The sequence below is a fragment of the Dunckerocampus dactyliophorus genome, chromosome 12, assembly GCF_027744805.1.
Source record: "Dunckerocampus dactyliophorus isolate RoL2022-P2 chromosome 12, RoL_Ddac_1.1, whole genome shotgun sequence".
Lineage (NCBI taxonomy): Eukaryota > Metazoa > Chordata > Actinopteri > Syngnathiformes > Syngnathidae > Dunckerocampus > Dunckerocampus dactyliophorus.
In genome coordinates this window covers 1408793-1424432 of record NC_072830.1, presented here as the reverse complement: position 1 = coordinate 1424432, position 15640 = coordinate 1408793, and the positions used below count along the sequence as shown (strand labels likewise).

Below are 15640 nucleotides of genomic sequence, written 5' to 3'. Positions count from 1 at the left end.
TTGTCACCCATTCTGTTCATCATTTTCATGGACAACATTTGTAGGCGTGGTGGGAGTCCAGTTCTGCTATTTGCAGACGATGTGGTCCCGGTGGCCTCGTCGGGCTGTGACCTTCAGCGTTTACTGGGGAGGTTTGCACCTGAGTGTGAAGCTTCGGGGATGAGAACCAGCACCTCCAAATCCAATGCCATGGCTCTCAGTGGGAAGAGGGTGCAATGAGGTCCTGCCCCAGGTGGAGGAGTTCAAGTATCTCGGGGTCTTGTTGATGAAATAATACAAATAATACATTTGCTCTGTCAATGCAGGCTAAGAAGGTTTAATGTCACCCAGTGAAATATATTTGAATTCAATATAAATGTATCAACCATTTGAGTCTAAAAGGAACATGTGACATGTCCCCATGCCTACGTCATGTCTGTACGTCACACTCCAATGCAGGGTGTCAAACTCACTCGCACAGGGGGCCACGAGTCAAAGCCTACTTGAGGTTGTGGGCCACTTTGTGCTCCCTGAAACAGTATCATTGTGAAGTACACATTATTTTACACTTTTAGTAGCTGTTCATTGGACCCGAACCGCTCGAATTTCAAATAACTGGAACAACTGGGCTGTTCTAAAACTTTTGACTGGTAGTGTGCGACTGTGGTTGTTTTGGTGTGCTTGTTCAGGGATTGTTCATCAACCACCTCTTTGCTGTTCTCTCGACGTCCCGGCGAAAGCTGCACTATTTTATAGCAACACAAAACATGGCAATCTGCGACATGTGTGACCCGGAAGAGTTTGCAGCTGAGGAATGGGCAGATTGCACATTTCCCAGCATGCTTTGCTGTAGTTAAAAGGATCACTTTTCACTGTGTCATGCCTCTTGAAAGTGTTATTTTGTACATGCGGGGTGTAATGGTTCAGGTGCTGCCGGTTTTAGACGTGTACAGTTAAATTTTGGACTGTCCGATATTTTTGCCGATATCCGATATGCCAATATTGTCCAACTCTCAATTTCTGATTCCAATATCAACCGGGAAAAAACCCGATACTGATATCACATTTTTATGCCAATAATATCGGCGGGCCATCATTATCTGACATCCCTAGATAAATAAGTTTGACTTTTGGTCTGAATCTGGCACCCTTATTAAGAATGGGTGTGAATTTTGTTAAAAACCTTTTCAAATTAAAAGGCCAGAGGCGTAGTTTTTAAAGCAGAGGAATTGCTTAATCAGGCAGGTCGCTGTAAGTGTTTATTTTGGTAAGGTCCACGAGGCGGGCTAACTCAATGCTATGTGCTATTTGCAAGAGCAAACACACGCTTGTGTAACGTTCAATCCCCAGGAAGTGTGGTGAGAAAGCATAAGGTTGGGTTGCGTGTGCCGTACGTGTGGTTCTCTTTGTGGCCCTGCTTTTTGCCTGCCAGGGGAGCACGCCGCCTCTCCCTGGAGTGACAGCTCCTACAAGCAGCTCTAATTGGCTCTTGGGCCTGATTACTGATCCCCATTTGTTTTCCATGGGTTTAAGGCTACGCTGAGACATGTTATGGCTACCTCGCTTAATACTGACTCTTTGTTCACGCCGCCTGGAAAACATAGAGTCATGTTTTTAGAATCCTTTCCGACCTCAGCCGTGTAACACGACACGCGCGTCCCGCTGAGACTCGACCCAATTAACGGTAGCGGTCTCCGTGATGGATGTGGTTCTTCTCCTTCCTAATGTGTCTTTCTCCCTGGTGGCAGATTTGGTGCTTGGGGAACGAGAGCAGGTACCACATCAACCGCACCGTGGACGGCTCCACCTTCTCCGTGCTCATTCCCAGTCTGGCCCCGGGGATCCGCTACAGCGTGGAGGTGGCGGCCGGCACAGGGGCGGGTCCGGGGGTCAAGAGCGACGTCACTTACTTCCAACTCGGTGAGTAAGCAAGAAAACATCTGGTTTGACATGCGCGATATGGCCAAAAGTATTGGGACACAGAGAAGCTGCGTGTATGTGGGAATTTGTTCAATTGCGAGGTCAGAGGTCACCATCTCTGCTCTAGCTCATCCAGTGAATGATGGATTTTGAAATTCTTATTTAAAAAGGAGGCATTCTTCTTTTATTTGTTCTTTTTTTAAAATACATTTTTACTGTACTTTTTTATTTGGACAACAAAAACATGTAATAAAGTAAACAAATTCTGTAAATGATTTTTTTTTAACCTTTTTATAATCACCAAGTTCCCTGTTATTGTGCAACTTGAAGTTGAAAAAACATCTAAATTCCAGGCCTTTTTTTCTCCTTAATGCCTACATGTTCCCATCAATTCCTTAGTAATCATAATGAATAATAATGAATGTCTTAATTCATGCACCCGCCCTGTAGTCATGGATGCGATGTTCTTCCATTGTTTTTTATCCTTACAATCGTCGCCAACACAACGGCACAACAAGCTTGTTAGTGTGCATGACTGAACGACCCTGTGAAGCATCTTCTTCTGTGACTGACACAATTTCCTCCTGCGTTGATTGTTGTCACGTTCCGACACCGGGTGTGGAACAAGACGCCTCAGGGGAGGAGGACCAAACAAAACACAAGGCGTGAAGTGGGGTGGGGATCATCTGTGATTTGACACTTGGACAGTCCAAGAAGAGCAACATATGAAGGAGCTTTGCTTGAGGTTTTCCAATTATAATAGCATCGCCGTGAAACATGAATGTCCCTCGTAGGGGAGAGGAATACACCGAGCACGCCGGGAATGAAGCAGCTTTGTCTTTCATGTGTCTCGTGTGGAGGACAAATTGAGTAAAAACCAGACCGAGGGCGTATTGTTGTTGTTAGCAGACATGAAGATGATGCTTTTTGAATCCGCCTCCAGGAATTTGCACCATGCTAATTACTGAAGCGTCTGCGTTTGAGGATTTCTTGATGTGATCCACTGTTGCATGATGCTTCCATGTTGCCTCAATTCACAATCCAAGCGAGGAATGCTATTCTACTTCAGTAAAAGAGGAACATGCATCAAAACAAGCCTCATAGAGTGTACAGTGTTCCCTCGGTTATCACGGGGGATAGGTTCCCAAAATAGCCTGCAATAAGTGAAATCCACGATGTAGCCAACTTTATTTTTTACAATTATTATATACTGTAAATTCCAATGTATAAGCCGCACCCGCTGAATTTAGAGGAAAAAAATGATTTGTTCTGATCTAAGCCGGTGCATAAGCCACACATAAGTGGCGTATTGTGGCGCGCACGAGTCCGTGAGGACCAGACAGCTCTTCATTTGACATGAGCCAATCATGAGCAAGCTTGTCAACTCACTGGCAGCCTGACTCACGGTTTCATCTCACAAGCAACATGAACATTTTAAGTGTTCCCATAATGCATTTTGTTTGAAAGAATCATTTCATTAGCGGAGCATTGAAAGCAGAGAAAACTGCGCTGCAGTGGTGCGTCTGTCCACCAGAGGTAGCCGGAGGACCCAAGCCCAAAGTCCAAAGGGAAGCTGACTTCATTGCAGCGCCCCAATGAATGCGTTGCTCAGACGCAGTGCCTTATGGGAAAACTTAAAAAAAAAAAAAATTAACCCATATTTGGACGTGTTTGTATATTTGTATTTCCACCTTTTGAGTATTAAGTTGCTGTGTGGTGAATTTAGTGCTGTTCGTAAAGTGTTCTTTGAAATACGACACCGTGAGTCAGACTGCTAAGTTGTTCTGCCGGTACATATCCTGACCTCCACCGACTTTCCGGGGGCTGAAAAGCTCATTGCGAGTGTATTGATAGCTCGTGATTGGCTCCGGCCAAAGAAAGAGCTTGTTTGGCTTGGTTTGGTTTAGTTTATTTGAACATGAAGGTTCCAATGGAATACATCTCATGAATCATTCTTTCACAGTTCCACATGTCCAAAAGGAGGAGGAAGAAGCAAAGCTTATTGCTTGTGACCGACTTGCGAGCGACACAGTATTGAAACGACTACTGTAGTAGTAGTTCTGAAGTAAGGAGATGTCACAAGATTAGAATTTAGCCTAAATGAGTCGCACTGCTGTAAAAGCCGCGGGGTTCAAAGTTTAAGAAAAAAGTAGCAGCTGATACACTGGAATGTACAGCATGTTTCAAGACTGTGAAGCCCCCACCATACGCTTTATACACCTTTCTCAGACAGGCATGAACATTTTCTCACATTTCTTGTTTAAACACTCTCAAATTTCAAATTTCGTTTGAATTTTAATGAGCAAACCACTAGTTTGGACAGAAGAAATGATGAAGCAACTCACGTATATTTCACTCCTATGACCGTGCCTTTTGTATCCTTGTTAAAACATGTTGCTCTTGCTGTCGTATTGTCCTCCTCCTCCTCGTCCTCCATGAACCAAAGATTCATTTACCGTATTCCGTACTACTTCTGCATGTCCACAAGTCCTACTTTTTGTTTGATGGTTGGATTCCTCTGCCTTTTGGGTTTCATCAACATTGTGGGACGTTGCACACGTCTTCAACTCTCACATGAGTGTAAAACGCCCCCTACTGGTGGCAGACACACACAACAGAGCACCGATAGATCAATACACCACAACAAAATGTTAAGAAAACAGTGGCCATTGGTCAGGTTGAGTGAGGTCAGCTGATTTGCTTCCAAATGTATTTTATTCACGTACGATATCATTTATCCGTTGAACTTTCCCTATCCTTGTCAGACTCATCAGGCCGCATGACGGAGGCAGCGGACGGCCAGAACCCTCTGTCCCAGCAGATCTCCGACGTGGTGAAGCAGCCGGCCTTCATAGCCGGCATCGGGACGGCCTGTTGGATCATCCTCTTGGTCTTCAGCATCTGGCTGTACCGACACAGGAAGAAGCGGAACGGCCTCTCCAGCAGCTACGCTGGCATACGCAAAGGTCAGCCTGTTGTCCTGTCGTACTGCACCTCCATGCATTTCGGCCTCCAGTTTGAGCTCACGTACATTTTCCCCAAACAACGTTGTATGTGCATGCCAGGCTGGGAGTTGGGGCTTTCTTTAGGAATCTACCTTTTCAGTACCCGTTTTATGCACATGTGCTATTCCAAATACCCAAAATATACCACGTAATAATTCATGCTGTTCTGTGGTTGAATGTAGCCGATTATTACAAAAAAAATGCATATTTAAATACATTTTACGTTTTTTTTTCTTAGATTAAACATTTTCAAGCATGAAAAAGGCTAAATGAACAAAATTACAAATATAAGGCATTCAGAAGATTCATTCATAGTCGTTGTGATATGTAGTGTTCTACACTGGTCACTAGGTGTCAGTGATGTTACTGTAATGTTGGGTGAGACACACAAGCACCAGACTTGATCGCCGGGAACAGCAGGATTTTATTGCAGGTTTGGATGAACACACAACAGGCACAATAATCCCTAACACGGGCTGCCTTTGCAGCGCCACCCACACCAAGCTCAAGCTCAACTCTGAACCCCCGACAGCACTTCCTGTCTGCCCCCCCCATTCATCTACTCCAGTCCTGGAACACATTTACAGCAACACACACGAGCACGAATCTTATTTTATTCTTAAATGTCTTATTCTCTTTTCCTATGTTTAATATGAGAGTAAAGGTGATGTAGGGGTGTGATTTCATGTCCAGAAGGCTCTAATAATGTGAAAAAAGAGGTTGTTTTGTATGCACTACCTATGAAAACAAGATAAAAATATATTGTTTTAATAGACCACAAAATAGCCCCCATCATAAAAGAAAGAACAGTAATATTTTCGTAAAAAGTCTGGGAAATTCATCATTTTTAGAAATAATGAATACAGCGTTCCCTCGCTCCATCGCGGTTCACCTTCCGCAGACTCACTGTTTCAGCTTTTTTTGTGCAGTTTAAGTGCTTCTGCGTCCTGACTGGCTGTAGACCATCGTGTCTGAGAAAAGTGTATCAAGTGTATGGGGGGGCCTTAAAACATATAAACAAATACAGTTGGCTACTTTGCGGGTTCAGGACGCCATACACAAAACAAAGAACAAGAAAGTCATTAAAAACGGAAAAAGAATACAGTAAATGAGTCTTGAAACACCCCTTTGGATCATCAAGACACCAAGTTTGACCAAATGTGTCATTCTTCTTTGCAGCAAAGAGGTAGAAAATGGTGGACTTGAACAGACAGAAGCGTGGGCCGAGGTCGTGTTCTCGTCTTCCTTCCTCCTACTCTTCCTTGTCATTGTGCGCGAGGCCTCGCTGAGAAGAGTTTAACTGCAGCCATGTGAAGCAACACTGCGCTCAGGGTGAGACAGGTTAAGCTGGGACATTGTCGCTGTGGCGGATGTAACAGATTACATTGTAAAGCAGTAAGTGCAGCTAAAGAGCCGTGACTCAACAGCAAAAACAGCTGAACAGTATTGAAGCAATTTTGTCTTGGAAAAAAACAGACTGCTTTAGTTCATAAAGTAATGTTTCACACGCTCAAGGCCTCAGACGTCTCACTTGGACGCAGTTCAAAGGCGGCGGCGGCATAGCGCCGCCTGGAGGGCCCCCAGCAGGGTTGCAGCCACGCTACCGCAGCGCTTGGTGTCGTAAAGTTCAAAGGAGCGGGTGAGAAACTGTAACCGAGCAGCACCACAGGACCAGCTAAGCGCTTCGGAAACTTTATACACACGGGCCCCTTCTGTAACAAAGTGGGGGTAATTAGCCTCACAGTAAATTCTGCCTTGACAAAGATAATAATACTTTTGATTGACGCTGTCAGGGAGGTATTCATCCAAGACTTTATTATTGTGGTTTCTAATATTTTGACTACCTTCGTCAGCTGCATGACGGGGCAAAAACATGTAGCGCGTTATTCCGCCTACGCTTCAAACGTTACAAAACAGCAATCATATGGACTAACTTGGCTGCATCAATGCTTTGTAGTCATTCAGATACTGTGCATATTAATGGAAGTACATTCTCCCCCCGCAGTGCCGTCCTTCACCTTCACACCAACAGGTAAGCAGGCAAGCACAGGCAAGCACATTTGACACGTAGCTGCACCAATTCAGCCAAGTCATCACCGTGGTGTTCTTTGTCCATAAAAGCATCCAATCATCTTGTAGATGAGTCAAGAAGCTGCTGCAGCGCTATCTCCGTCAAATGGCTGCCGGCAACCACAGATGCCGTTTTAAGGGACCCCGACGCAGTCGTTAGACTCCGAAAACTCTAGTGACGCAGTTTGGACGCACAGATAAAGAGGGAGCTTTAAAGTCTGACAGTTTGAAATTAGACTGAAATCTACGGGGATAATACAGCAGGTCAAAGGTCACACATGGCGTCAGTTCCGCTAGCATCAAAAGCTACACTCTGCACCTGCGTTTTGCTTTTTCTTTGAATTTTTAATCGCCTTTTTATGAGAAAAAGCTAATATATTCAAGCTAACGTACAAGTGTTTTGTTGTTTTTTCACAGCGCTTAGCTTATTTTTACACTTGAAGATGTATATGCATGAGGTATATCCAGTCCAGACTGACTGTTGTGTTTTATTGGTTTTAGGTGTTAATATGAACATCGCTTAGCTTACTTTTACACTTGCATGACACTTAGCAATGCTAAAATGCTACTGAGGAGCTGGAGCTTGACGTGGGAACTCATTATTGTCATGATTTCCGCCGGTAGATTTGAACTATACTGTGTTGGTCCTTACGAGGGGGTGTTCCTTTCGCCGCCTTCATTGATCTTTACGGTTTGGCTGGAAGTCTTCGTTTGCCTTGCGGCCAAAATAATGACAGCGCAGTCATTTTTAAAAGCTGCAAAGTTCTGCAATGAAACAACAACAGTCGGAATTCCAGCGCTCACACTTTGAACCTGCACTGTACAGAAACTAAATTCACTTCTACCACTTTTACCTTGTCTGCTGTCAGCAAGGAGATTGTAATTAAAGTTTGAAGTTTATCTCGCCCTCACACATGGGAGAGCTTTTAAAAGCACCGAAGCCAAAACTCAACAAGCAAAGAGCTCTGCATTTCTGTTCTTCATAAGCTTCTTACATCCTCCTGCTCCTGTGTGTGTGCGTGTGTGTGTGTGTGTGCGCGCGCGCGTGCGTGTGTGTGTGTGTGTGTGTGAGACTTAGCCAAAATGGTGCCTCAATGCAACTTTATGCACAGAAATATACGCACTCACCAACAGTGACCTAAATTGTCTTTTCTCCTTCCAGTGGCTTACCAGAGAGGTGGAGAAGGAGTGAGCAGCGCTGGAAGGTACCAACTTGTCGTGTGTGTTTTAAAAAGACTTGAATGGCGCTAAGCAGGCCGAAGTACTTCATTGATCGTGTTGTTGCAGCAGCCACATTTACGATCGTTGCAGGAAAATGCCCTTAAAATTAAAAAATGATAAGTGGGAAGTAACTCTAAAAATAGAATTCGATACAAACACGTGGAAAAACAGAAGTTTGTAACAAAACGTGTACGGTTGCGTCCCAAAAAGACGCCTTCTTTCACTCACGATCGCACCGTGAACCTCGAAAACTCACCACACTTCGACAAGCGTTTGTTCATCAAACGGCGTATTCAACCAACGCTTTTTACCGCGTGGCAGGCAAGTTCCACACGGCGGACATGATTGTTTTTGTTTTGGGACGCCTGCACTGTGCGAAGGCAAGACGCTAACGCTGCACGTAGGGACGGCTGCAGGCTGCAGCAGTACGAGCCACAGGTGATCAGTTTTTGCGATCAGCCTTGAAAGGCGTTTATCGGCGTATGCCGCTCGCATGCTTTTTCACCGAAATCAGCCAATATTGATCATTTGAGCATCCCTAATTGTTATTACTATTCTTATTATGTTAAGGTACAGTAAAATGCACATTAAAGACAACATAAGGAGAATGAGCATAAATTAAATCTCCCTAGAAGGTATATCACGTAAGATAAAATATGATAAAAAATGCAAGTTGAAAAACATGGAAATTAAATATTAAAATGAAAATAAAATACCCTTAAAATGTGAAAAAATTAAAGACTTTCTTCCCAAATAATTGAAATATGTTTTTAAACAAAAAAAATCAATGAAATGACCTCAAAGAAAAGAAAAAATTAAAAGCAGGACTGAGTCGAACAAAAAAAACATTAAAAATAACAAAATAAATAAAATAACTGTCTTTCCCCAAAATGATATTATCATAGTACAAGTAGGATAAAATGAAAAGTAAAGGCTAAAACACACATCAAACACAACTGAGTGTGAAACAGGCATATATTCTTAATATATCATTCATGATGTGAATGCAAATGTACTCTGTGATCAGAGCAGGGAGTGAAAATGTAACCACAACCTTTCATCCTTAGTATCCGTGCGTTAGGCACTGAATAAATCAGTCCAGCAGCCTCTTGGGTGGAAACAATAAGCGACTGAGAAATGGAAAAAGGGCTGGGCTGGTGCACGTGCCTCGCCTGCACACTAGAGGGCGTGCTGAGCTTTAGAATGCAGCAGAAAAGGGTGTGGAACGAGTCGGTCTGTCAAGTCGTCTACAGTGAATGTGACGCTTCCAGGAACAAAGAACGCCCTGCTGGAGCCATCGTCCTCTTTACCACAGTGGAGAGCGGCATGCTACCACAAGGCTGCGCCGTGGTATTGCTGCAAAATGCTGCCTCTCCCCCACACGCACTGTCTCTTTAAGTGGCAGAATGGTACACAACATCTAAAAGGAAGACAAACAGTGCAGGTCAAGGCTTGTGCAAAGCTGCGTGAACTCAGTGGCACATCTTTAGTGCTAGTAAAATGCAAACAAGCTAACACCGAGATGTGTTCAAGATCGTGGGGTGGAGGTGGTGCGTTCAGGGTTCATGCTTTGGATTGTACATTTAGTTAGCAACAGTGGAAGTGAGTTTTATCTGCTTGTCTAATCCGGGCAGCTCAGGGAAAGTGTTGTCGGCTTTGGGCAAGTCGAGCACACACAATCTGTTTAGCAAGGATTTTTGTCTCCCAAGTGTGTGTGTGTGTGTGTGTGTCCAAACGACACAAAAATACTAAATCCGGATTTCTAGTTTCCCTCTTCTCAGTCACTGGATGAATAAAGTCCACATAATCTTCTCTGTCAGTAAGACGTTGCTGCAGCTCATTCACTTGAATGCCGTTGTGTTGTTGTTGTCGTGTTAACCCTTTCTTTTGTGTGCGCACAGGCCCGGTCTTCTCAACATGGGGGAGTCGGCCACACAGCCCTGGCTGGCCGACACCTGGCCCAACTCGTGCTCCAACCACAACAACTGCAGCATCAACTGCTGCACCGCCAGCAACGGCAACAGCGACAGCAACCTGGCCACGTACAGCCGACCCGGTACGCAACACAACACAACGCAACACTGTGTGCAATGAGTGCCAAGATAAGGAGGGAAGTAAGATGCCATATCTGGGTTAGCTCCCCAGAGAGTTCCTCCACAACCTGCAGAAAGGAAATATTAGGATTAAGAGCGGGCTGCTGGTGTGTTTGATTTCTCCCAGGCACAACAAGAGCTTTTTGCAGGCATGGAAATAAACGAGAAAGAGCGAGCGTGCACGGAGACAAGACTAATCTAATACTGTTTTTCTACCTGCTAATATCATTTCCTCTTGAGTGCCCGCTAATTTAAGAAGAGTTGCAGACGGTGGCCGCACACACACTCACGGGATACTACCCTCATTGTTCTCAAGCTGTGCTACAAGTTCCACTGGTGGTACGCGGGCTCCATCTAGTGCAGGGGTGTCCAAACATTTTCCACTGAGGGGAAATGAGGACTTTATTCTGGGGATGTTGGATAATATCGGTGGGCTGATATTGGTGTAAAAATGTAATATGGCTCAATATCGGTATGGGGATTTTTCCCTTTAATGAAAGCCGCTAATGAACATGATGCTGTAGGCCTATGGGCTCCCGTATTTTCCGGCGCGCATGTGATGACCTCATTAAACAACCATAGGTGGCTAGCGCAAGCTAGCTTGCTCCTTCCGTTCCATCCATCCGTTTGTTATCCTCACTCATAGGAGGATTAACTGCTGTCCTTACATTATAGGAACACTGCACCTTTAAGGGGCAGCATGTTGGGCAGAAAGTAACAGGCCACACCCAGCATGTGTGTGTGTGTGTGTGTGTGTGTGTGTGTGTGCATGGCTTATGAATGCATGTCCACATTAAGAGGATGACTGCCTAGGTGACACAGCAAAGTAAGGCTAATAAACGCCCCTTTATTGGTTTCCACACATCCGCCTTTTGAAGTGTGGAGCTGCTGGGAGGTTGTGATGGTGCGCCCGCCGCCAGCAGACGTCCTCTCTGTATTTACCGCAAGGCTGCCTCTCGTCACCGCCGGAGGATTTGAATATTTTATGAGCCAGGGAAGATTGGATGTGTCAGTGGAGCAGCGCCCGATCCCCATGTCTTTGATGCAGACATGAGGCTCCGTCCCTCTCAATGAGCACAGACACGCTCGCCACTAGGTGGGCGGGAGCCAAGATGGCGCCCGCTGGAGGTTGCTCTCATGCCGTACCACCTGTGTCGCTCACTTGACTGAAGGATATGGAAAAAAAACAATGTAAGAGCCGCACTGGTATGTGTCACGCAAATCAGGAACCATTTTTGGTTACCTGAGTAGTATTTAATTTAATTTTCCTTTCAAATAGTACATAACTACACTACGTCCCCAACTCATGAACACAATTGGTTCCAGACGACCGTTCTTAAGTGGAATTGTTCTTAAGTAGGGTAAAAGGTAGTATTACCAATGATATAGGTACTACATGTACGTGTATGCATATACAGTATATGTGTATGTATGTAAATATGAGTTTGGATGCAGTAGTAATATTAAACCAGGATAATTCATGAAAAAAACAATAATAAAAGTGATATAATAATACGTAATGATAAATGTTATTTACCTTTGAAGAGGAGTGGTCCAGCATACGTCGTTGGTGGTAGTGATGGAGCAGGAGGAGGAATTATTGAAGAAAGGACAAATCTTCGTCGTCGTTAGACTCCTCTTTGTACTGCTAGTGGATGCCATTGGTACAGAAGTCTTCACGTGTTCCATAATTCCAACCTTGCCTTTGTAAATTGTTCCTATGGTTGAGCGATTCACTCCGTAAGCACGCGCTACATTAGCCATTTTTTTGCCACCATCCAACTTCCTGATGATGGCCATCTTCGTTTCCATAGAAATTGCTTGAGGTTTCCTGCCACTACTGCTAGCACTTGCACTCCATTTATCAGCCATGATAACGGATAACAAACGTCTCTGTAAAGTATCGAATGGGGTACAAACGGCGTGCTCCGAGATGCTATCAGCGACAAGTGCAGACGAACTGAGAAAGATCACGCGAGAGGGATGCTGCTACCCACCATTCGTAGCGGCGGAATGGCGCGCAATACAAAAATAGTGCCTTTGTATTTCTAAAAAATTAAAATGACTAAATATGGCAATTTTCGAAAAAAATAGACCAGTCGGCTTGTGTTCGTATCTACAAGTGTTCGCACGTCGGATGTTTGTTAGTAGGGGACCTAGTGTATGTGGATTTCAATATTACATTTATTTAAATGGGAAAACACTGCAGAGTATATTTATATTAGCAGTTAGCTTCATGAGGCAGCATACGCTAACGTGAATGACAGCACAAAAGTGATGGTTTCTGAGGCGAATGCCACAGCCGACAGCGGCTTTTAAACAGAATGAACATCGACAACCAACATGGACAATTTTCACAATGAGGGGAAAAAAACAACTACTGATGGAGGTGCCTCAGGCAGCGGAGCCTTCGTCCCGACAGTCAACTATATGTCGGCAAATATAAACAAAGCAGTGCAAAATGGTGCGCACTCACAGACAGTGTCGCTCGCTACATTGCAAAAGAAATGCAACCATTCGGTACATGGCATCAATTTAAAAAAACATGCATACAGACAACTTCTATGTCAAGCTAATGTGGCTCACACAGGTACACTATACTGTACTTGGTACCATCTAGCGGTTCCACTGTGAGTTACAGCTCTCGTGACAATAACAAAAAAATGGTCTCGAAAAATGTTGATAACATCGATTATCGACAATAATTATTGTTGGTAATAACGTCATACATTGTGAGAAAATAGTAGTAATCGTACTTTTATTTGAAAAAAATATATAATTATATATCGAATATTTGTAATAAAATTATGTTTTTCATTTACATTTATTATTATGATATCACATCTCTTCTTATAATTAAACAACCTTTTAGAAATGAGTTAAGTCTTCATCCAAGCTATATTCTAAGTTTACGTTTTTCTTCATTTAGTTCAGTCACACAATATTGCGTCTTCTTTCAGTCGCAAACTTTATTTTCATAACATGCAAAACTGCGGCTAATTCCACCTCACGCGTTTTTCCCCATAACATGTTTTTGTTCTTTTCATTGCGGCCAAAGCACTTCTTTGTACTGCGGCGGTCTCAGTGATGTTGTTTGAAAGAATAATAATCCAAATAAATATCCAAATGTGTCCCGTGCTCTCCCGTAAATGACTTGATGTTCAGAAGCGTTTAGCAAACTGCTGCCGAGCTCATCAGCACTAATGGAGAGCGTCTAAATAACCCTCCTCATGTCCTCCAGCCGACTGCATCGCCAATTATAACAGCCAGATGGATAATAAGCAGAGCGGCCTTTTGGTGCCCGAGCCGGGAGTCTACGGAGACGTGGACTTGTCCAACAAGATCAACGAGATGAAGACATTCAACAGCCCCAACCTGAAAGATGGCCGCTTCGTGGGCACGGGCGGGCAGCCCACGCCGTACGCCACCACGCAGCTCATCCAGTCATCCATCATGAGCAACAACATGAATGCTGACAGAGGGACCTCCGGAAGCGGCGGAGGCGACCTGAATGACAAACACTGCTGGAAGCCCGGCGGCGTCCAGAAACAGGAAATGGGCTCCCAGCTGCAGTACAGCATCATGGAGCAGAACAAGCTGAATAAGGGTGAGCCTGGTGGCCCTACAACACCAACATCTCCCTCTGCCTCATCCTCCTCCTTCTCTCCTATGGACTCCCATAGACGACTCTCATCATCATATTCCGCTCTTTCCTTCCGCTTTTGTGTGTGTTCATGGAACCCCCCCATCACCTTCCATGCAGTCCTTTCTAATGTCTTCTGATGAGCAGCCGCCGTCCCACAGTGACACTTCAGTGCAAGTGTCAAAGCTCATCGTCTGTGTCAAATTTCTATGGGGTTAGGGTTGGTGGTTGACATCTTCGGAATGCACATCTGGGGGCTTTTTCTGGACTTTCTTGCATGTTCAGTCAGCTAAAAATGCATGACGGTGTTATGCCGTAACTTCCAGAATCTGGTTGCAGGTTCACTAGATGGACAAAAAGTACTGGGCTACACCCGCTGATCCGTAGATCCAGTCAGGGGTTGGATTAGACCCCTCTTTATTTTGAACTGTTCCATTCCTCCAAATTCCTGTGGAAAGGTCAAGTCCATATTTTCAAGGCGGATGTCCTAATACTTTAGTCCACATGGTTTGAGAGAGTATAGCTTTCTTATGCTGCTCCTCACGTGCCGCTCCTGCCTTCAGATCGCTACAGAGGTGGCGACACCCCCACGCCAGCCACCATCCCCTACAACCACAGCCACGACAGCCACACCGGGGGCTCCTACAGCTCGGACCGAGGGAGCAGCAGCACCTCTGGTAAGATGTTTTTTCGCCCCCTTCTACAGTGGATGGTTCATTTTGCTGTTGAGTTAATTCAGTCAGACAGTAGAGTATCTCATGATACGATATCATCTCAGTATCAATAGTCACGATGGAAGACGTGTGGTCATTTACATATTGGATGTTGCAGCCATTTTAGTGCAGTATTTTCTTGGGGGACAATACGACAGAAACATAACACTTGGATATACTGTAGCTTCTAGAGAGCTGGCAACACAACTGGGCCGCATTGCAGGTTTCCAACATTCTAAGGAGCCCAAAGGCACCTTCCCGAGGAAGCTGAAGGTGTCCGAGTATGTCTCCTCCAGACCTGAAGCCAGTTGAGCACCTGTGGAGGATCCTCAAGCGGAAGGGAAAGTAGAGCGCTGGGTGTGGAACATCCGCCAGCTCCACCAGCGGAGTGGAAGAGGATTCCGGTGGTGTCCTGTGCGGCTCTGGGGAAGTCCGTGCTCAAGAGGACTAAGGCCTTGCGAGATAACAACGGAGCTCACACGATATATGAACACTGTTCACTGTGAGGAGTTCCTGCATGTGTTGACTCTGTTCAGTGGGTAGTACATCTATACTGCGATGCAAGATGTACATTGACTACTCTAAAGCATATCCTTTTTGCAGTGCTGTATGAGTGTATACTGTAGAGTGTATACTGTAGAGTGTATACTGTAGAGTGTGTACTGTAGAGTGTGTACTGTAGAATGTATACTGTAGAGTGTGTACTGTAGAATGTATACTGTAGAGTGTATACTGTAGAGTGTGTACTGTAGAGTGTATACTGTAGAGTGTATACTGTAGAGTGTATACTGTAGAGTGTATACTGTAGAATGTATACTGTAGAGTGTGTACTGTAGAATGTATACTGTAGTGTATACTGTAGAGTGTGTACTGTAGAGTGTGTACTGTAGAGTGTGTACTGTAGAGTGTATACTGTAGAGTGTATACTGTAGAGTGTATACTGTAGAGTGTATACTGTAGAATGTATACTGTAGAGTGTGTACTGTAGAGTGTATA

General features: G+C 44.5%; 1 protein-coding gene across 10 annotated transcripts in view; it reads left to right on the top strand.

Annotated features, from left to right (window-relative positions):
* robo1 (roundabout, axon guidance receptor, homolog 1 (Drosophila)) overlaps positions 1-15640 on the top strand; it is a 263507-nt gene that overhangs the window by 238091 nt on the left and 9776 nt on the right. For 7 of the 10 annotated variants that reach the window (XM_054794930.1, XM_054794923.1, XM_054794928.1 and 4 more), the window contains 7 exons: positions 1728-1899; positions 4665-4865; positions 6910-6936; positions 8137-8179; positions 10097-10251; positions 13530-13895; positions 14495-14608. In XM_054794930.1, coding sequence (XP_054650905.1) covers positions 1728-1899; positions 4665-4865; positions 6910-6936; positions 8137-8179; positions 10097-10251; positions 13530-13895; positions 14495-14608 — 1078 coding nt within the window. The remainder of the gene's footprint in view (positions 1-1727; positions 1900-4664; positions 4866-6909; positions 6937-8136; positions 8180-10096; positions 10252-13529; positions 13896-14494; positions 14609-15640) is intronic. The other 3 variants (XM_054794931.1, XM_054794927.1, XM_054794932.1) reach the window with 3 other exon arrangements.